At 48.9% G+C, this 22,664-nt stretch overlaps 1 protein-coding gene across 1 annotated transcript; it reads left to right on the top strand.

Moving 5' to 3' along the window:
• The first annotated feature begins 6,388 nt into the window (after nt 1-6,388).
• Nucleotides 6,389-22,572, top strand: STRC (stereocilin). The gene is made up of 29 exons (XM_019644956.1): nt 6,389-6,575; nt 6,885-7,670; nt 7,760-7,784; nt 8,537-9,788; nt 10,757-10,819; nt 10,917-11,027; nt 11,170-11,336; nt 11,526-11,712; nt 11,850-11,965; nt 12,242-12,374; nt 12,722-12,904; nt 13,193-13,231; nt 13,412-13,579; nt 13,737-13,799; nt 14,286-14,411; nt 14,703-14,761; nt 15,552-15,675; nt 15,789-15,901; nt 17,378-17,513; nt 18,482-18,678; nt 18,878-18,968; nt 19,180-19,336; nt 19,965-20,134; nt 20,630-20,785; nt 21,172-21,314; nt 21,508-21,656; nt 21,895-21,992; nt 22,089-22,236; nt 22,428-22,572. Exons 1-29 carry the CDS (start codon nt 6,527-6,529, stop codon nt 22,514-22,516), a joined length of 5,298 nt encoding a protein of 1,765 aa, XP_019500501.1. The 5' UTR covers nt 6,389-6,526; the 3' UTR covers nt 22,517-22,572.
• The last annotated feature ends 92 nt before the right edge of the window (nt 22,573-22,664 follow it).

Below are 22,664 nucleotides of genomic sequence, written 5' to 3'. Positions count from 1 at the left end.
TCCTCCACAACTAGACTGAAGAACAAAAGGACAGCAACTTGTCTGTTCCCCTTCCCCCGATTCCCCAGCACTGTTCTCCTCCCCCAATTGCCCAATAAAATCTTTAAAAACAAAACAAAAACCTTTGAGTGGAAGCAGCAAGTTCATTCCCCATGGTAGAGTTCTTAGCTCTTATAATATAGGCCAGGAATGTGTGGGGTAGAATTAATTAATTAATTTAACAAATCCTTTGTTTAATATTATGTGCCAGTAACTGTGTTAGGCACTTGGGGTACAATAGTGTGTAGCCCCTGCTTGAGAGCTTATAATCTAGTCTGGTGTAAGATGACACTTATGTTTCTGTATTGAAGACTAGACAGACTCTGCTAAGTAGCATGTGACCCCACAAAAGCTTTTGTGGGACCAAATGAAAATACTTATCTGACTGACTTACCTATTTTTCATCCTCTCTTCAGTGAGGACAAACTGGACCTCTGCCCCTCAATGTTTATGTCTGTCTTTCAATACCTCTAACTAGAGGTCTTCACTGCTTTACTTCCTCCTCTCGATTCTCATACAAGTTTCTCTTGTTGGCCAAGCATGACATGGAACCATACAGGGAAGCGAATTCTGGGAAATTCATTTCAGTTTAGCTAAACCGACAAAGTTCAAAACCACCATTGACCCTTCATCGAAATGTTCTCCTCCTTTGGTTTCATGACACCACATTCTTTAAATGTTCCATTGGATTGTTTCCCTTCCTTTTTTGTTGCTGGCCATCTTCTTCCCAAGTTTTGAATGTGCAGTCCTCAGCCATTTTTGTTTCTTACTCTACAAACTCTAACTAGTTTCATCCACTTGTATGGTTTTAACTACTATCTGTACATTAATGACTTCTAATTCCATTTTCAGCCTAGACCCCTCTTAGAAACTCCAGGGGAAAATATTCAATTGTCTGTCCTCAGGCACTTTATTTGTAATATGTCCAAAATGCAACTCATTACTGTTCCTTTAAATCTGCTATTCCTCTTCTAATCCCAGTGAGGATTGACAAGTAATTTCCCTGAGTTGGGAGAATCCTCACTCATTCCCTTATCTCCTCCCTACTTAATTAGTTTCATATTTTTTCTGAAGGCCTTTTACTGAACACACTGCTTCTTGTATCAGTTTTTGTACTGATTAAGATTCTTTTAGTTACAAAAAAAAAGAATTCATCCTGAGCTAGTCAGTAGTAGTAACATTTAGTGGATGTATACAAGAATGCTTGGTACATCATAGGCACTTTATAATACAAGGGAATAAACATAGTTGGGTGAATGGGTAATATTTATTTTACAGATGAGTGAATTACATAAATTTCTCCTGATTATAGAACTAATAAATGATAGAATAGGAACCTAGACTTCAGAAGTCTAACATCAAAATGGAAACATAATTTAAAAGTGTCTGAATCAGGAGAGTCAAAAGCTATACTGGGCCGGCAAACTGGCTCAGTTGGTTAAGAGCACGAGCTCTGAACAACAGGGTCACCAGTTTGATTCCCACATGGGCCAGTGAGCTGCATCTGAGCTGAGCTGCTGCTCAGCTGCCAGCAGGTGGCAGGATGGCTCAGCTGGTGAGAGCACATGCTCCTAACAACAAGGTTTCCGGTTTGACTCCCGCATGGGATGGTGGGCTATGCCCACCTGCAAATGGGATTGAACATGGCACCTTGAGCTGAGTGGTCACAAGCTGCCGACGGGCGGCCGGATGCTGACTGGACTTGGAGCTGAGCTAGCTGCACCCTCCACAACTAAGATTGAAGGACAACAACTTGGCTGTTCCGCTTCCCCAATTCCCCAACACTGTTCCCCTTCCCCAATTCCCCAGTAAAAAAAAATCTTTAAAAAAAAAAGAGCTATACTGCAAGAACAAATTAACCCTGAAACCTCTGTGATTAACAGAAGAAGGGTTTATTTCTCATTCATGAAGATGCCAGTACTAGTTGAGCAACTCTTTAAGGCAACTACTGTCAATTGCTGTTATTCTCAGTGGTTATGTTCTATAAAATTGCTGCAAACACTGAGTTAGTAAGTACTGAACTATTGCTCCTAGAGGAAATACAGGCTTAGGTTCCTGTGGGCCTCTGGTTACAACATTTTCATCCACCGATGCATACATAACCTTTTTTTATATATTATGTTTTCTGTAAGATGTTTCTGTTTAAAGACACCTTGTTTAATATATGTTGTTGATTCATTAGCATTGACCCCTCTGTCAAGAGCACCATAACTCGTGCCTGAATGAAGCTTATCTAACACATGTACTTCCTCCCTGAGGCACATCACAGCCTTCCTGTGCCTATGAACACTAGAAAGCACTTTAGCACTAAGCATGGGAGCCATTTTAAACAGTGAAATCATCAACAAATATCACATAAATGTGAAAATTATGGCTAGATAGTGGAAAGGTCACTTATTTACAGTATGAGAAAAAGGGAGTGTTTTACCTTGTTCAACCTCAGCTGGAAACATGCACATGGAGTGACTCCAATTTTCACCACTCTACACGTCTGTGGATAATTGTGAATATGACACAAGCATTGATTTTCAGGTCACAAATTGTAGTGAGTAGGTGAGTTCACAAATACAGAACTCACAAATAATGAGACTCGAGTGTAAATGCTGTGTGATAGTTTGGAGCTTCAGGCTACTAGGCCTTGTGACACTGTCATCTCAACATGCAGTTTCTAGTTTACTTCAACAGGGATGAGATGGCTGGAGGGTTATTCACTAGCTCTTAAATTCTTTGGTCATTCACTATCCATTGGCTGGAATTAATCACTTGACCCCACCTAACTGCAAGAGATATGGGAAATGCAGGGAATACTTGGATATCTAGTGAGCAATATATGTTTTAGTTATAAAAGGCAACCCGAAAAGGGAGAAAAATAATTGTCCTATACAAAGAGATGTAATCTGTTCTTGTCAGACAGAGAGTGCCCTATGGGAGGTTTGGGGGACTGAGGACATTTCAGATGTTTCACCTCCTTTGGCGCCTACCAGGTGTCTTTATTAAAATAGCCAGATAACAGAGCATTCCAATCATCTCACCAACATTATCCATTTCGCTTTGGCAAGACACATGATTAATTTCTTGTTCTGAACCCCTGTAATTTCAGTGTGTTGGTCCTGTTTTTCTCTTTTCATTTGATCATCGTAGATTGGCACTTGTCTCACTCTTACCAAACTATACCAAACTATAAGCAGTGACCCAAAGAGATAAATCAGATTAAACCACTGTGCATGGGGGCTATTCCCCTTATACACACATGTTGGGGGGGGGTAGGTGAGAGAGAGAGAGAAAGAGAGAGAGAGGTCACCTTGCAGCTGCCGACTCAAATGCTCCTGCGCACTGATCCTTTGAAGTCATGAGGAAGTGTCTTGGAATGCTAAGACCCGAGGGAATGATCTCAGTAAAACTTCCTTATCCGGTGGTCTCGGAATGCTGAGGCCATCCCAGGGATCATACACATGTGTGAAAGCACAACTCCTGCTTGATCACAAAGAGTTTCGGTGAAGCAGTTGCCGGTCTAATCGAATCAATTAACTGGGTATAGATATTCAAATGGACTTCTTTGTGACAGTTGTAAATAAAAGTTATTCACCAGCCAGTATCAGGGCTTGCTCTCTGGGTCTGCAGAAACTCTACTTTTGACTCTTGTGATTTCTTAACCCTTCACCGCCCCTCCTCGAGCTCCCCAGCCCTTGTCACGCGTGACATGATAGAGAGAGAGCGAGAGAGAGAGCGTTGCTCACAGATCAGAGAAATTTCACTCAAAACAGTCTGTTCTGGTCTGGTCAGGGTGAGAAGTCTTTTCTATCCCCATTTCTATATCCCTAAAGGTCTTTACCCGATACCTCTAAACAGTAATTCAACACTGAGGCTCCACTCAAACCATTATTCAGTCCCCCTTTCCTTAGAGCCCTCCTCTATTCTAGTCCCCAAACCCACACCTTCAAATCCATTATTAATGCACTTCTGCTCAAGAAGATTCACTTAGGAGCATAGGATTTTAGAGCTGGAAGGGACCTGATGAATCCTTCAGTAAAAACTTTTTAATAAATGAGGAAATTAACTCCCCCCAAAATGGAATGCATTGGCCCAGGCCACAAGGAGTTGGGGGCAGTGCTGGCATTTTCCAAGTCAAAACTCGAGACCAGTGAAATGATCTACTGCATCACTTTACCAATATTTTCCCTTTGCCCATCAAAGATACATCTAGTCTGAAAAGTAGAGAGGATAATCAGAGGAAGACTATGGCCTGGGTTCCCAACAGCTTTCTAGCTCCTGGTTCCAGCCTGTCCTGCAATCCACCTGAATTTCTGCCCTTGATTCTATAAAAACCCTCTTATAAAAAATTATCCTTTTTTCTTAATACAGTAGAAAAAAAAAAAGAGTTGTCCTGGATTCAAATCCTGGCTCCAATATTTACTAGCTGTGTGTCCTGGGTCATTTCTAACCCTTTCTGTGTCACAGTACTCTTTTCTGTAAAAAGGAAAAATCTATATAGTATAGAGTTGTTGTGAGAATTGTATTAGATAATGCATTTAAAGTGCTTAGCATAGTGTCTGGCATTCATTCAACAAAGAGTAAGCACTGCCCTGTGCCAGGCACTGACCCAAAATAAACACGCACTGAATGTTACTACTATTATTATTAGACTAGTTCAATACAAATTTTTTTATTTGAAACTAAAGATTCCTAATTAATAAAGAAATTGCTACCAAGAAGTAGTGTCTTGAGTGAGAGACCTTTAGAGCAAGTATTGAATTAGCTGAGTCAAGCAGAGAGAAGAACAATGAGGACTCCGTCAACCCTGGATGGGAAATTCTTAGCAGTCCATGTGATGATGCAACAAGAAGTTGGTTAAGCAAACCTATTGTTGCCAAGGATTCAGACTGTGTGCCAACTGAGGGTGAAGTGCTCTGAGTTTATGGCAAATATATCAGGCTATTCAGCATAAGTGGGTCACTGCTTATAGTTTGGTAAGGCTTATAGTTTGGTAAGACTCCAGAAGTGCATTAATAATGGATTTGAAGGTGTGGGTTTGGGGACTAGAATAGAGGAGGGCTCTAAGGAAAGGGGGACTGAATAATGGTTTGAGTGGAGCCTCAGTGTTGAATTACTGTTTAGAGGTATCGGGTAAAGACCTTTAGGGATATAGAAATGGGGATAGAAAAGACTTCTCACCCTGACCAGACCAGAACAGACTGTTTTGAGTGAAATTTCTCTGATCTGTGAGCAACGCTCTCTCTCTCGCTCTCTCTCTATCATGTCACGCGTGACAAGGGCTGGGGAGCTCGAGGAGGGGCGGTGAAGGGTTAAGAAATCACAAGAGTCAAAAGTAGAGTTTCTGCAGACCCAGAGAGCAAGCCCTGATACTGGCTGGTGAATAACTTTTATTTACAACTGTCACAAAGAAGTCCATTTGAATATCTATACCCAGTTAATTGATTCGATTAGACCGGCAACTGCTTCACCGAAACTCTTTGTGATCAAGCAGGAGTTGTGCTTTCACACATGTGTATGATCCCTGGGATGGCCTCAGCATTCCGAGACCACCGGATAAGGAAGTTTTACTGAGATCATTCCCTCGGGTCTTAGCATTCCAAGACACTTCCTCATGACTTCAAAGGATCAGTGCGCAGGAGCATTTGAGTCGGCAGCTGCAAGGTGACCTCTCTCTCTCTTTCTCTCTCTCTCTCACCTACCCCCCCCCAACATGTGTGTATAAGGGGAATAGCCCCCATGCACAGTGGTTTAATCTGATTTATCTCTTTTCTCAGCCCAGAATTTTCCATAGGGTCACAGTAAGAGAGCCAGCAGGCAAACCCAAATATTTGGGTGGCCTAATGAGCGAGTCACAACTGACCGGGCTTGTTTCCTTATCCATAAGATGAGCGGTTTGGTCTACGTGACCCCTGAAGTCCTGCCCAGCTCTTAACATTTTGTGGCTCTGGATCAGAAGCGTCTCTCTTCTTCCTGAATGCTCCATCCTTGGACCAGAACTTTATCTTCATTCCTCTTTTCTGTCTATACCTCGCTGCCTAATTTCTTTCTCCTGGGCCCCCTTTCTTCCTTGATTCCCTCACATCCTACCTGCTTTTCAGCTCCTTTGTACCATCTTTATTTTCTGATATTCTTTTGCAGAGCTTCCAGATTACACCCTGGGTTTCAGTTCTCCATCTCTACATCTGCCTACCCTTATTGGCATCCTGGTTCCTAACTGAAGCTATCCCCTTGGGTTCTTCCAAGGGCCCCCTGGGATCCCCTATCATTTGTCCCTCTCACAGAAGCACACCTTTCTCCAAAGCCAAAGGATCAGGTAGTCTAGTGTCTCAGGTGACAAACCTGCTGTCAGGTTACAGATATTGTTTCCTGAAAGACCACGCTACAGTGTCAGTGGAGACTCAGGCTGCCGGCAGTGCCCTGCCCTTACCTGGCTATCCCATCCAAGGTGAGAATAACCAGAATTCACCTCTAGTACCAGTGCTCACCTGGAAACATGGCTCGGAGCCTCTGGCCCCTGCTGCTGTTGCTGCTGTCCTGTACAGGTGAGAGGAACAGTGAGCAGGGCTGGGGATGACGGGAATGGTTGCTGGAAAGAAACTTAAAAATGTGGAGATTAACTGGTTAGGTAAAAGATAGAGGGGGAAGGAGGAGGGGCAGAGACTGGAGCCCTAAGGGAGAAAATGAGAGTTCAGGAAGCAGGCCGAGACTTATTGTAGGCTGATGAAAGGGACTTGGCTCCCCACCGCCTTCACTTCATCTTTAGATCCAGGCCAGGACTGGGCTCCAGGGCAGGGATGAGTTTGGGTAGTAGGCTCTTCCCCTTTAGTGACCTCCGGTTTCTCTCCTTACAGTGACTCTGGCCCCTACTGGGCCTCAGTCCCTGGACCCTGGTCTCTCCCACCTGAAGTCATTGCTCTCCACTCTGGACCAGGCTCCCCGGGGGTCCCTCAGCCGCTCCCGGTTCTCTGCATTCCTGGCCAACATTTCTTCTAACTTTGAGCCTGGGAGAATGGGGGAGGGACCGGTGGGAGAGCCCCCACCTCTCCAGCCCCCTGCCCTCCGGCTCCATGATTTCCTACTTACACTGAGAGGCAGCCCGGACTGGGAACCGATGCTAGGGCTGCTAGGGGATGTGCTGGCACTACTGGGACAGGAGCAGACCCCCCGGGACTTCCTGGGGCACCAGGCAGGTGTGCTGGGTGGACTCGCAGAGGTGCTGCTGGGAGCCTTAGTTCCCGGGGGACCCCCTAGCCCTACTCGGCCCCCATGCACCCGTGACGGTCCCCCTGACTGCGTCCTGGTGGCTGACTGGTTGCCTTCTCTGCTACTGTTGTTAGAGGGCACACGCTGGCAGGCCTTGGTGCAGGTGCAGCCCAGTATGGAACCCACAAACGTCACAGGCCTTGATGGGAGGGAGCCAGCCCCCCACTTTTTACAGGGTCTGTTGGCTTTGCTCACCCCAGTCGGGGAGCTGATCTCTGAGGAGGCTATTTGGGGAGGTCTGCTGCGCACAGTGGGGGCCCCCCTCTATGCTGCCTTCCAGGAGGGGCTGCTACGTGTCACGGACTCCCTGCAGGATGAGGTCTTTTCCATTCTGGGGCAACCAGAGCCTGATGCCAATGGGCAGTGCCAGGGAGGTGAGTGCTGCCGGGGTCGGGGCTGGGCTACGGCAAGGCAAGAAGGGGTGAGATTGGGGCAGTCCTCGTTTTTACTCTTTCCCTCCTAGGCAACCTACAGCAACTGCTCTTATGGTAAGTAACAGGAGAGGACTTGTGGGGGATTGGGCCTGGGAAGTTGTTAGCTTCTAGACCAGAAGAGAACACTGATGGGAGGAGTGTGGTTTCGTGGTTTGGAGTGTGACCGTTTGGGTTGGTGTCCCAGCTCTACTTCTTCCATAGCTAATGTGACCTTGTGCAGGTTACAGTCTCGTTCTAGCCTTAGTTTCCCCAATTGTAAAATATAGCTAATATTAGCTACTGCAGAGTTGTCGCAAGGGATTAAGTGAGTTGATACTGTATGTGTAAGCCACATAGTACTGTGCCTGGCACCTAGTACTTAATAAATGTTAACTAATAAAGGTAGGATGTGGAAAGAAAAGGCAAGACCGGATTCCTCCACTACTTACTATTTCAGTACACCAGTGCCAGAGCACAGTTAGATATATTCAGTTGCTGGGCAGATTTCCTGATACAAGGCCTACTAAGGGTTGTGTTTAAACTATCTAAAAGCTTATGAAGAAAAGAGGAAGAAGGAAGCCAGGTAGACAGAAGGGACTCCAATTGGGCTGCTCCTAGGTTATTATGTGCCTTGGCAGGACAGACCTCGCTCCCTTTTCCACCACCCCAGCATTGAAACCAGTAACTCCTATACTCCCAGGGACCTCATTTTTGGAAAAGCCTATGCTTGCCACTACCCCCTGCAGGGCTCTGGGCCAGGGTCAGACTCTTCAACTGGAGGAAATATAAACTGATCAGATGCTGCCTGCTCCTCCCTCTGCACCCAGGGGCGTCCGGCACAACCTTTCCTGGGATGTCCAGGAGCTTGGCTTTCTGTCTGGATCACCACCCCCACCCCCTGCCCTCCTCCAATGCCTGAGCACGGGTGTGCCTCTGCCCAGAGCTTCCCAGCCTTCAGCCCACATCAGCCCCCGCCAACGGCGCGCTATCTCTGTGGAGGCCCTCTGCGAGAATCACTCGGGCCCAGCACCACCCTACAGCATTTCCAACTTCTCCATTCACTTGCTCTGCCAACTCACCAGGCCTGCCACCCCGCAGCCCCCTCCCAGCATCACTGCCATCTGCCAGACAGCTGTGTGGTATGCAATCTCATGGGCTCCAGGTGCCCAGGGCTGGCTACAGGCCTGCCATGACCAATTTCCTGATCAGTTCCTGGAGGCAATCTGTGGCAACCTCACCTTTTCAGACCTGTCTGGCCCCAACCGCCGCCTGGTAAAGCGGCTCTGTGCTGGTCTGCTGCCCCCCACCAGCTGCCCTGAAGTCCTGCCCCCTGGTCCTGTCACCCCAGATATCTTCTGGGGCTGCTTCTTAGAGAATGAGACCTTGTGGGCTGAGCGGTTGTGTGGGAAGGCGAGTCTGCAGGCTGTGCCCCCCAGCAATCAGGCTTGGGTTCAGCATGTGTGCCAGGGCCCCACCCCAGATATCACTGCCTTCCCACCCTGCCACATTGGACCCTGTGGAGAACGATGCCCAGATGGGGGCAATTTCCTTATGATGGTCTGTGCCAATGACACCATGTATGAGTCCCTGGTGCCCTTCTGGCCCTGGCTAGCGGGCCAGTGCAGAATAAGTCGTGGGGGCAATGACACTTGCTTCCTAGACGGGCTACTGGGTCCTCTTCTGCCCTCTCTGCCACCACTGGGACCATCCCCACTCTGCCTGGCCCCGGGCCCCTTCCTGCTTGGCATGCTATCCCAATTGCCACGCTGTCAGTCCTCTGTGCCGGCCCTTGCCCACCCCACACGCCTACACTATCTCCTTCGCCTGTTGACCTTCGTCCTGGGTCCAGGGGCTGGAGGGACTGAAGCCCAGAGGATGCTGGGTCAGGCCCTGATGCTATCCAGCCTCCCAGACAACTGCTCCTTCTGGGATGCCTTCCGCCCAGAGGGCCGACTCAGTTTGCTGCGGACAGTTGGGGAATACCTGGAACAGGAGGAGCAGCCAACCTCCTTGGACCTTGAACTCACTGACGGCCCTGGCTCTGGTATAGGCAAGATGGAGCTGCTGGCCTGCTTCAGCGTGAGTGATCTGCCAGGGTGAAAGCCCCTGGAACAGAGGGAAGGGCCTCCCGGGGAATCCTCTAATAATAAGCAGCAGTGGTTTAAGCGTACAGCTCTGGAGTCAGACAGCCTTGGGTTCACCTCTTAGTTCTGTGATCAACCTTGGACAAATTATTTAGCCTCTCTGAGCAATAGTTTTCTCCTCTATACGTGGAGGAGAATAATGGTACTTATTACATGAGATTGAGATAATACATGTTGTAGGCTTAACACAGTGAGTGATATGAAAACATGTAATAAATGTTATCTCATTATTCTCTCTGATTCTTTGACTCTCTGTCCCCCACCCCCCCACCTCCACACCAGAAAGGAAAAGGATCAAGTTAGAAGGCTCTAATTGTATCCTTAGAGAGTGAGAACTGGAGGCTGGCAAAGTATAGGAAGATAAGGCAGAAATGAGAACAATGCAGAGGAAATATGAAACAGAAGACTTGGATTCTAGGTTCAATTTTGTCACAAATTAGTGTGGTCTTGGGCAAGTAATTTAATTTAGCTCTTCTGGGCCTCAGTTTCTTCTCTGTAGTGTGAAGGGGCTAGAATATGTAAATACTACAATTCATTCATTGAGTGCCTATTGTGTGTGAGGCACTTTGCAAGGTTCTGTAGGATATGTAAGATTCCTTACTCCATGTTAGGGCCTATATTTCTCAAGCCCTGGGACCAGTGACGTGGGATTAGATAGGCTTGGAGTAATTTGGCTTCTGATCTACAAGCATTTATTGAGCCAACTACGGACCTGGCTTGGAAGAGGATATGGAAGTTAGAGACATGGTCCCTGACCTAAAGGAGTTTAATATTTGAGGAGAAACACAGACTAGCTTCAGATAAAAAACAAGCATCCTAGCATGTGGAGTTGGAGTGCCTGAGGAAGCCACAGGAGGGACAGAGAAGACAGCTCTCTTGACCCCTTGTCTGTCTCCCCACCAGCCTGTGCTGTGGGATCTAGTCCAGAGGGAGAAGAGTGTTTGGGCCCTGCAGATTCTAATGCAGGTAACAGGTGGAGGGGCACAGGGGTCAAAGGGGTGACAGCTGTGGCCTGAGGTCCCTGCCCAGTGAGGCCATACTCACCATGACTTCTTACCCCCAGGCATACCTGCACATGCCCCCGGAAAATCTTCAGCAACTGGTGCTTTCAGCAGAGAGGGAGGCCGCTCAGGGCTTCCTGACGCTCATGCACCGTTCCTGGGCTCAGCTGCAGGTGGGCAAAGAGGGAGAGGGGAACAGGACGAAAGGGGAAATCTAGGAACCAAGAGCACCTGGAACCTGGTGTACAGAGGGCTTGCCCCAGCTGAAGGAGGTACTCAAAGATACTGAGCATCTCCATTCCTGTGCCCCGACAGGTACCACCATCTGAGGAGGAGGCCTTGGGTCGCCTGACAGCCTTGCTGCTCCAACGTTACCCACGCCTTACCTCCCAGCTCTTCATTGACTTGTCGCCACTCATCCCTTTCTTGGCTGTCTCTGACCTGATGCGCTTCCCACCATCCCTCTTGGCCAACGACAGCGTGTAAGAACCCCACAACACTCCTCCTGACCTGTCAGGATCAGGTCAACCCCACTTGCTTAGAACACCTCCTTCCAGACTTCTCTATTAAAACTAGGGAGAGTCCCCTTCCTGTCCATGACAACGGGGCTGCAGAGAACCAGGGGACAATTTAGAACAGGGCTGAGGGTTAAGACTCATTACTCTCTTTAGCCTGGCTGTCATCCGGGATTACAGCCCAGAAATGAGGCCTGAACAGAAAGAGGCTCTGGCAAGGCGACTGCTAGCCCCTGAGCTGTTCGGGGAAGTGCCTGCCTGGCCCCAGGAGCTGCTGTGGGCAGTGCTGCCTCTGCTCCCCCACCTTCCTCTAGAGAACTTTCTACAGCTTAGCCCTCACCAGGTATGAGAATCATCTTCTTTACTTGACTAAGCCATCTTCTATTGGGTGGATGGGAGTCAGAGGTGTGTCTCCTAGGGAACCTCTCCCCACAAGTGTCCCACAGTGATCCGCAATACAAGCTGACCCTCCCATCTCAGATCCAGGCCCTGGAGGATAGCTGGCCAGCAGCAGGTCTCGGGCCAGGACATGCCCGGCATGTGCTGCGCAGCCTGGTGAACCAGAGTGTCCAGGACGGAGAGGAACAGGTGCGCAGGTAAGTGGTTGTGTGATCAGTGATCCAGGCCAGAGTGGGAGAGAGGCAGGTACAGCTGCCTTGATGAGTTTGGGTCCTAGGAAGGAAGGGGCAAGAGAATAGGCAGGGGTCCCAGGCAGTGTAGGGCTCCAGGAGAGGGGCCTAGCTATGACACTTTCCTAGTTTATGGAGTTTCCTAGTTTATTGGTTAGAGTGCCTACTCCATGTGCCCACATGGTCCCTGCCTTAGTACCAGTCTCAGTGACCACATGAAGGCCAGCTACGTGCCCTCCTCAGGCTGGGGCCGCTCGCCTGTTTCCTGACCCCTGAGGAGCTGCAGAGCCTGGTACCGTTGAATGATCCAATGGGGCCGGTAGAACGGGGGCTGCTGGAATGTGCAGCCAACGGGACCCTCAGCCCACAAGGACGGGTGAGCCCCTTGGCAGACTCCAGGATTACTCTGGGTCTGTGTGGAGAACTTGCCCAGTTATCTTAACCAAGCTTGGACACAGTGATGCCATCCCTCCTCCCACCTCTGCCACCTCCATTCCTACTCCATGGCCATTCTTATCTGTTACCACCTCTTCCTGACCCTACCCCCATCTGGTCTATGACACTCCAAACATACCCTTTGACATCTCAAACCCAATCTGCTCCTATCCCATCCTTGGTTCCAAGCCCTAGTCCAGGCCCTGGGAAATCCAGATGTGGGATTGGATAGGAGATTTAAGGTCCACCTGTCTTTTCTCTTCAATCCCAAACCTTCTTTGGTTACAGGTGGCCTATGAACTTATGGGGGTGTTGCGCTCATCTGGAGGAACTGTAATGAGCCCCCCGGAGCTGCGGGTCTGGGCTCCTCTCTTCCCTCAGCTGGGCCTCCGCTTCCTTCAGGAGCTGTCAGAGCCTCAGCTTAGAGCCATGCTGCCTGCCCTGCAGGGAACCAGTGTCACACCTGCCCAGGTAGGTCTATCTCACTCCCTGGCATCCACCCTATACCCTCTGGAACCCCAGTCAAGAAGATTACATTCGGGGATACTGTTAGCCTCCCTTAAGCCTCCTATTTCTCTGTTCCAAGGAGGGCTCCCTTATCCCCCTTCCTCAGATCTAGAAGAGCCAGGAGCCAGTCTGGTCACAGGGGGTGGTAGAGAGGGAATGGGAAGTTTTGGAGGGCAGGTCATATGGCCCAGTTTGGGACCTGGCTGCAGGGACCCGAGAGCTGTTGTTGTTTCCTGTCCCATCCCACTTTAGGCTGTCCTGCTGCTTGGACGGCTTCTCCCTAGGCATGAAGTAAGTAGCAGCAACTTCTCAATGTCGCCCAGAGGTCTATGTGCCCTTCCCAAGGTCCCCACATCCTCCCCTTCCTCCCTCTCATCTCCCCTCATACCCGCTGCCTGGCTGCTCTGTGATTGTTGTTTTCCCCACTCCCCTCCCCTCTTCTTCAGACCTCTTGTCTCTCTTGCCCCGCAGCTGTCTGTGGAGGAGCTCTGCTCCTTGCACTCTCTGCTGCCAGGCCTCAGCTCCCAGACACTCCAGGCCATCCCTAGGCGAGTGCTGGTTGAGGCCTGTTCCTGCCTGGCCCCTGAACTGTCACGCCTCTCAGCCTGCCAGACCGCAGCGCTGCTGCAGACCTTTCGGGTATGAGAGTAGCAGGGAGGATGAGACAATCAGGGATGTGGGCTCTGGTTGGGAGGAGGGCATCTTCCCTGTGGCCAGGAAAGGCCTCCCATGCCTCCCCACTTCTTTACACACACCCAGTAACACACAGACACACATACTACCACTTCTCGTGCAGGTGAAAGATGGAGTTAAAAATACGGGTATGAGTGCCGGTTCAGCTATGTGTATCCCTGGTCAGGTATGTGTGGGGTCTCCCAACTAAGCTCCTCTTCATGTCCCAGAGCAGGTCCACATGGCTGGTGTTGCCTCACACACTCCCCAGGCGGTGGCCCTGAGAGTGCAGGTTAGCTCTGTGCCCACCAAGACATTAGCAGCTCTCCCCGGTTCCAGATGTAAGACAGCAGGACCCACACTCTCCTACAATGTCAAAGTCAGAAAGGTCTGAGTCTTCCAGGCCAACCACCCCACTTTCAGATAAAGAGACCAAGGTTCAGAGAGGCCTAAGGCACTTTAGTTCATCAGGTGCCTAAATAGGAGCAGCTCTTGACCATAATCACCTTCAGTGTGAGGGCTCTCAGGTGTGCATTGCTACAGTGGCACATGCCCTTACGTCCTTAGCCTAGCTTTGGTCCCTTCCTGCCCCCATGGTTCCCCTTCTTCTCTGAGGGCTGAGTCCAGACCCTCTCACCTGTCACTACACTGCTGCACCCATCCCCATTGGCAGCCCATCCCCACCACCTGGCCAGAATGCCTGCTTCCCCTGCTCCCACTAAAGTTGCTACAAGTGGACTCTGCGGCTCTTCTGGCTGACCGAAGGCGCTATCGGGACCTGCCCTGGTCTGAGCAGCAGGTAATTCTCCTCATTTAACCCACAACTCCCCTCTCTCAATCTTCAACACCTCCTTTGCCCATGAGCTCCTAGATCTGGCACCTTATTACTAGTAGCCTTTATAACGTGACTCACTTTGTTCTTTCCTCTCCCTCCCTCCTATTCCCCCATTTCTCTTGCTCTCTGAGAGAAGAGTGGGCATTTGGGAGCATAGGAGGTTGATGGGGTCAGAGGCAGGACTGGATCCAAGGCATCTTCAGTCCTCGGGCAACATCTCTGCTGGGTAGCGGTTCTGCTTTCTTTCTCTTATAGGCACAGTTTCTCTGGAAGAAGATGCGGGCGCCCAGCAACCTGACCCCCAGGAATCTACAGTGAGTAACTTGTGTTGAGCAGTGAGCTTAATTCAACCAACACTGTTTGGATGCTTAGCATGTGCCAGGCACCATGTGATATGCAGTGGGGGATATGTGGATGAATGATGCATGGTCCCAGCCTGTGGGCATCCTCCTGGCTCCTCTCCTCACCCCCTGTCCTTCCGCAGTACCACACCTATCCAACTAGATCTAAGGGATTCAGGAGACTGGGGTTCAGGTGCCAGCCCTGTTACTTATTTGTGATCTTGGGCAAATCATTTAACTTTTCTGAGCTTCTGAAGAATGAGAATTAAAATGGTACCTACTTCATAGGTTGTTGTGAAGATTAAATGAGATGAGGCATATAAGGTACTTAACACAGTGCCTGGCCCAGTGTAAGCTCCCAATAGAAATTTACTGTTATTAATTTAATCCAAAGAGACTTCAGAGCCATTTGCCAAGCAGGAGTAAGCAGAAATCAGTATTACCTTACCTACACCCACAGGAAAAAAAACATGGGCTTTAGAATCTGAAGACATGGCCCCAGTCTCAGTTTACCACATGTCTGGGAGAATGGTGTTGAAAATGTCACTAGACCTCTGTCAATCTTTATTTTCTTCTCTGATAAATAGTGATGATGTTGTGGGGAACCAATGAGATTTATCTATGGAGTAACATTTTCCAAACTGTAAATTACCATAAATGAACACCTGTGCATGTGTTGAGAATGTTGGTATCCAGGAGCAGACAGGCTGTGGCATGTGCTGAATGAGCTCACTCACATAGATACCCACTCACATACCCACAGGGCTCTGGGCACCCTGGCAGGGGGCATGTCTTGTAAGTTTCTGCAGCAAATCAACTCACTGGCAGACTTCCTTGAAGTGATGCACATGATCTATCAACTGCCCACTGGGGTTCGAGGGAGCCTGGTGAGAGGCATGCTTGGGCATTAGTGGGAGCAGGGAGGCATGGACCCTGGGTACAGAACCCAGCTGCCATGCTCAGCTCTGTCTTGCTACTGCTTCCCCACCCTGTCCCACAGAGGGCCTGTATCTGGGCCGAGCTACAGCGGAGGATGACAATGCCAGAGCCAGAGCTGGCCACCCTGGAGCCAGAACTGAGTGGGCTAGACACCAAGCTACTCCTAGACTCACCGTAAGTGCTACAACTGGAGATACTGGATCCTTAGAAAACTCAACCTGGAGTAGAAGATATGCCCTTGGAACATGCCCTAGATGTGGTGGTTTTCTGGTTTGACGATTCCTTGACATCAGTTATAGCTAGAAGCAAAGGGCTCTATTCAAAGTTGATCTGTATATAGGCTGGCTCCCAGAATATGGCCCCAGCATGGGATAGCCGAGGTTGACAACGCTATGATGTGGCCTGCCAAGCAATCTGAAAATAACCTATGCCACATTAATAGAAACAGAATATCTGAAATGAGGGAAGCAATGGCCCAATTCTATCCCCAGAGGATTATAGTCTGCCTAGGGCACTATGTTCTCAGTGTGTTCAGAGGAGTAAATAAAGAGAAAATGTATGAAAAATGTGATAAATGCCTTCAAATGCCCCAGGAGCTATCAAATAGAAAATAGATTGGCATACTTCTGAATGGCTCCATTGGGCATGACTAGGACAAATGAATGAAAATCAGATTTTGCCCAATATAAGGAAAATTGAGGTAGTGAGTTCCCAGTCATTGGAGCTATTCAAGTCTAGTCTGAATGGCCCCGTGGCAGGAATATTATAGAGCAGATTCAAGTATGGGTTGAGGGGAAAGGAGATGAACCAAAGGCTCCTCCCAACTCAGAGATTCTTACCCCACTGCCATCAGAACTGTAAGTCAGAGTAGGAAACGGCTCGTGTTGGTGTTCTTGGAGATGAGGTGGTGGTAAAAGCAGTTGACCTTATCCTTACATTTTCACAGGTCTTTCCACATATTTTGGCTCTTGTACTACTTGGTGGCCCAGTTCCAGAATGAGCAACTCTGGACAGAGTACAGGATGTCACTTCTAATTTCTGGGGAAAAGTATTTTTTTAATTCAAATTTGTTGGTTCTTTGAGATAATTTAGAATTCCAAGGGCCTGGATATGATGAATGATCCCAGCCCATGAGCTGGAAGATCCAAGTTCCTCACTGTGAGAGAGGATATGAAAAACACTTATTTTACCTCCAGGCTTTGTCATGAGGATAAAATGAGATAACACCTCAAAGAACTTTGTAAACTGTACAGTGTTATGCAAATGACAGGGGACCACCTTATAACAAGTAGAGGAAAGCAGGAATCGGGAGTAAGACCCCACGATTTGATTTCTGTGAAGCTCAGTTTTTTAAATGTATAAAATGGAAAAAAGTTTTCATGGTACTTAGTATTTTTGGCTTTTGATTCAATTAGATTGTGGTAGGATTGTTTGTCGTTTCTTTTCAGGAAGACTAAAAATATGTCACTCCCTTTATTCTCTCCTTTCAAGCACTATTGTGGGAATTGGATCTGGGGCTGTTTAATATCAGTTCCTGGCAGGGCCACCAGGTTTGGTCTGGTGTTACCTCCTGTCTGGGGAATGTGGAATTCTCTGGTACCTTCTCAACTTGGCTCAGTTCTGAGTGTCCCTGTTGTCAAATTGCTATAGGGTCCGGTTGATGGACAGACTGTCCAATGAATCCATTATGTTGGTGGTGGAGCTGGTAAGAGCTGCTCCAGAGCAACTGCTGGCACTGACCCCACTCCACCGGGCAGCCCTGGCAGAGAAGGCGTTGCAAAACTTGGTAAGAGTCCACCCTACCAGATTCAGAGCTGATGCCTAGGCATTTCTTATCCCTCGGATGATGTTCTCTGTCTTCTAGGTCCAACTCCACACTTTTGCTGCCAAACAGGTTCCCACCTACAAGGCCCTAGCCCTTAGATCCACCTCTTGATAACTTGCTTTGTGTTTCTTGTCCACATCCCTTGGAGTCCAAGAAATGCCTTGGCTTCCTCCTCCCAGTTTTTCTTTTTTTAATTAAATTATTTTTTATTATGAAATACACATTTTTTAGAATTAGTTTCAGCTGTACAACACAGTGCAATAGTTATACTTTTTTTTTTTTTAAGATTTTATTGGGGATTTGGGGGAGGGGAACAGCGCTGGGGAATCGGGGGAAGGGGAACAGACAAGTTGCTGTCCTTTTGTTCTTCAGTCTAGTTGTGGAGGACGTTGCCTCACTGGCCCAAGTTGGCACCATCATTGCGCTCTTCCTGGGTTAGGCAGATCAGTCACCGGCCTCTGGACGGCCGCTCACCGCGGCTGCTGGCCGCTCACGCTGGCTGCTGGCTACACATGGTAGCTTATGGCAACCCACTGCAGCAGGGGACTGCAGCCTACGCCATCACCGGCGACTCACAGCAGCCCAGCTCCAGGTTGAGCTGTTGTTCAGCATCTTAGCTGTAGAGGGCAGTGTCACTGGCCCTCATATGTGGGATCCGAACCGGGGCCCTCTGGCATCCCAAGCCAGTTCTTAACCAACGCGCCACTCGGCCGGCCCAATAGTTATACTTTTTACTCCTCCCAGTTTTTCTGCCTGCTCCTATCTGGGCTGATTGTTTAAGAAAGTGAACAATGGCAGTGAACATTATAAGGTCTTGAGTTGGGAGCTGAAGGGAGGGAAGGTCAAAGGTCTTGCTTGGTGTCTTGATGAAAGAGTCTGGTCCTCTGAGTCAGAGGTGCAGTGTCCCAAGGCTTGATGCCCTTCTTCAGGTTCCACCGGAGACAACAGTCTCAAGGGAAGTGCTGGAGATATTGGGCCCCTTGGTTGGATTCCTGGGGATAGAGAGCACACGACGGATCCCCCTACCGATCCTGCTGGCTCACCTCAGTCAGCTGCAGGGCTTCTGCCTAGGAGAGCCATTTGCCACAGAGCTTGGATGGCTGCTGCTGCAGGAGCCTGTTCTTGGGTATGGACCTTTCAGAACTTCAGGTTCTAACTCATCCTACACCCAACCTCTCAACCACCATTATCAGTGGCAGCCTATGCAATAAACTTGAGGTCCCTTGGAGCCCTGAGCCCCCAATCCTAGCATGTCCTTTTTCCCCCTTCCTTTTCCTTACAGTACCCTCAGCATCTCAGCCCCTGATCTTCTTTCTGTCCTCCAGGAAAGCAGAGTTGTGGAGCCAGGATGAAATAGAGCAAGCTGGACGCCTAGTGTTCACTCTGTCTACTGAGGCGATTTCCTTGATCCCCAGGGTGAGGTGAAGGAACAAGGGAGGGAGTGGGAACAGAGAGGGCCTGGTGAACTGATTCTGGGGAGCAAAGGCTAAGGAGGTTGGGGGCAAAGGATGTGAAACCTGAATTTGGGGGAGACTGCTAAAAACAGGCAGGATTTTGGAATTAGAGCTGCAGCAGCTGGCCTTGACCTGCCCAGGTCTCCACACCCACCTTCTGCCTTCTCACATAGGAGGCCTTGGGCCCAGAGACCTTGGAGCGCGTCCTAGAAAAGCAGCAGAGCTGGGAACAGAGCAGAGCTGGGCAGCTGTGTGGGGGGCCACAGCTCACTTCCAAGAAAGCAGCTCTGGTGGCTGGGGTTGTGCAGCCTGCTGAGGACTATCTTCCAGGTGAAGTTACCCAAATCCTCATACCTCTAGCAGGGTGAATAGGAAAACATTTCCAACAATGCAGTCAGAAGTTGGGGCTCTACTCTAGGTGTGCTGTGCCCTTTGAGCAGATTTGTATACCTTCCGCATTCTGGGCTTGGGCTTCCTAATCTATAAAGTTCAGGGGTTAAAAGGATGATCTTCAAAGTCTCTTCTAGTTCTAGGATTCTAAAGCTCTGGGAATTTATAACCCATTACATTTTTAGCTCAGGATCCCCTTTTCCTGCTCATCCCTGTTGACAGCTGACTCAGCTCTAGACTTGGCTATTGTGGAGCTCTCTGCTGGGAAGATGCTTAGAATGTCGAAAAGAGACACTGTGGGGCTAGGGACTTGGGTTCTAATCTAGATCTGCCATTAAATCCCTGGGCAACCCCTCAATCTTCCATCTATACAGTGTGGTGCTTGTCCTCTCCAGTCACTTGTTCTAATATCCTTTGCGCCCTATAAATCTCTCACTATAGGAATCCCTTGACCCATACTGCCCGCATTGGCCTGTCCTCCAAAAGTTGGAGGGTTCATTCCATCTGTCAGTATCTCCCTGGGCATACTTTAATTCTATGCCGACTCCAATCTGCCTTCCCCCTTCAGAACCTGTGCCAAATTGTGCAGATGTACGAGGGACATTCCCAGCAGCCTGGTCTGCAACCCAGATTGCAGAGATGGAGCTATCAGACTTTGAGGACTGCCTGGCACTATTTGCAGGAGACCCAGGACTTGGGCCTGAGGAACTACGGGCAGCAATGGGCAAGGCAAAACAGGTTAGGGATGGGAGGCCAGTTTGGGTTGGAGGTGGAAAAACACAAGGAAGCTGGTTGGGTGTGGTGTGGGACACAAGTGAATAGATAGCTGGGTGAGAGGTGGGGAAAATAGAAGATAATTAGAGGGTTCGGTACATATATACAATGGAATACTCAGCCATAAAAAAGAATGAAATCTTGCTATTTGCAACAACATGGATGGACCTAGAGAATATTATGCTAAGTGAAATAAGTCAGACAGAGAAAGACAAATACCATATGGACTAGAGTCTGCTATTTTTTTCTTACTGAGACTCCAGAATCTTTCAATAACACCTTCGTCAGAGGAACCTTAATCTAATCCTCTCATTTTACAGTTAAGGAAACTAAGACTCAGAGATGGCACGTGATTTGCCTAGAGTTACACGGCTAAGGTCAGAGGCAAAACTAAGATCCATCATTCTCACTCCTAGTCCAGTGCTTTTTCCATTCACATTGTTCCTCTCTTTCTCCTAGTTGTGGGGTCCCCCCCGGGGATTCCGTCCTGAACAGATCATGCAGCTGGGTCGGCTCTTAATAGGCCTAGGAGAGCGGGAACTACAGGAGCTGATCCTGGTAGACTGGGGAGTGCTGAGCACCCTGGGGCAGATAGATGGCTGGAGCTCTGTCCAGGTAACACCTTCCCTCCTCCCTACCACCTTCCAAAGATCCATTGCACAGATCCAGGCCTGTACATTATCTGAAGTCCAAGGAATTTTTTCCTGTGGTTTTGCCCGGCCATTCTTTGTATCTTTTCTTAATACCTAGTGGCTTTACGAACTCTGTAATTTGTTCACTGTAAGGCCTTAGAGACATAATACTGTCTCCTGCCTCTTTTCCCTGAGGCCTCCTCTTTTTCTGTCCTTTTCTATTTAGTATTCTCAACCTTCCCCATGGCTATTGGATCTTCAGGTCTCAATAATAAACGACTAATCCAGTAGCACTTGTTACTTTCCTAATCACTTCCCTGTCCATTAATTCCCCATGATTTCTCTCCTTATCCTGTGCCCTCCCTCCAGCTCCGGGTTGTGGTCTCCAGTTTCCTGCGGCAGAGTGGCCGGCACATGAGCCACCTGGACTTCCTTCACCTGACTGCACTGGGTTACACGCTTTGTGGACTGCGGCCAGAGGAACTACAGCATATCAGCAGTTGGGAGTTTAGGTCACATGTGAAGGGGGGTGGTGTGGGTGGTGGTACTGAGGTAAAGGTGGGCTCACTGGGGAGGGAAGGATCATGAAGGAGTGGTCCCATGGAGGAAGGGACCTCACCTGAAGCCATCTCTACCCCCGTCTCATGACCATGGCCCCGATCACCATGGCTGAATCCTTCTCCCTTCCTTCTCACTCTTCCACAGCCAAGCAGCTCTCTTCCTGGGCAAACTGCATCTCCAGTGCTCTGAGGAACAACTGGAGGTCCTGGCTAAACTCCTTGTGCTACCTGGTGGTTTTGGCCCAGTCAGTAACTGGGGACCTGAGATCTTCACTGAAATTGGTACAATAGCAGGTAGGGAGGCTGGGCCACTGCTGGTGCTCGTTGTCAGGTGTTATTTTTCCATACCATGGGTAGACTGGGTGGAAGATGGCTCTGGAATTCTCCAAGGGGGAGTCTGGGAGGTTAGAGATGTGTTGGGGAAGATTTATGGTAATGTACTTTGGGAGTGGTTGGAGAAAGTGTATAAATTTGAAGAGAATGGAAAAGGCCTAAGATAATGTTTAGATGCCCATCCCACTTGCTTCAACAGCTGGGATCCCAGACCTGGCTCTTTCAGCACTGCTGGCAGAACAGATCCAGGGCCTTACCCCTCTTGCCATTTCTGTCATCCCTGCTCCTAAATTTGCCGTACGTATTGATAGATTGGGGTCTGGAGTGAACACAAGAGAGCCAGAGCTCAACAGGCGTTACACTAGACATATTGATTCCTACCCCCAATCCCAGGTGGTGTTCAGCCCTACCCAGCTATCTAGTCTCACCAGTTTTCAGGCTGTGGCTGTCACTCCTGAGCAAATGGCCTTTCTGAGTCCTGAGCAGCGACGAGCAGTTATATGGGCCCGGCATGAAGGGATGGAGAGCCCAGAACAGCAGGGTGAGTTCCCAACTGCACAGCTTGACCCTCCATCTCCTGACCCAGAATCTGCCCCCTAACTTGGTGCTATCTGGTTCGTAGAACCCACCTAGAAACATCTCTGAAGGGGGTATACAGGCAGATAGTTTCCAAGTGTCAATAACTTCTGGGTAACATAATTGTGATATTCCTTCCATTCTGTCTCATTATAGGTCGAAGCACAGCCTGGGGACTCCGGAACTGGTCACAGCCCTCCTGGGCCCTGGTATTAACCATCTGCTTCCTTGGCAACCTGCTATGAGCCTGTGTCTACAGTTACAGAGAGATTGTTGGGGAAGAAATCTTAAGTCATCGTGAATAAAGTGCAAATGAAAGTATATTCTAATTATTCTCAGGAAGCTGATGAGGAATATGGGTAAAATGCTAATGCTGTCCACCCACCTGAGAAT

Source organism: Hipposideros armiger, unplaced genomic scaffold (genome assembly GCF_001890085.2).
Source record: "Hipposideros armiger isolate ML-2016 unplaced genomic scaffold, ASM189008v1 scaffold_92, whole genome shotgun sequence".
NCBI classification, from domain to species: Eukaryota; Metazoa; Chordata; class Mammalia; order Chiroptera; family Hipposideridae; genus Hipposideros; species Hipposideros armiger.
The sequence above is the reverse complement of the archived record's forward strand: the minus strand, read 5'-3'. Positions and strand labels throughout refer to the sequence as shown.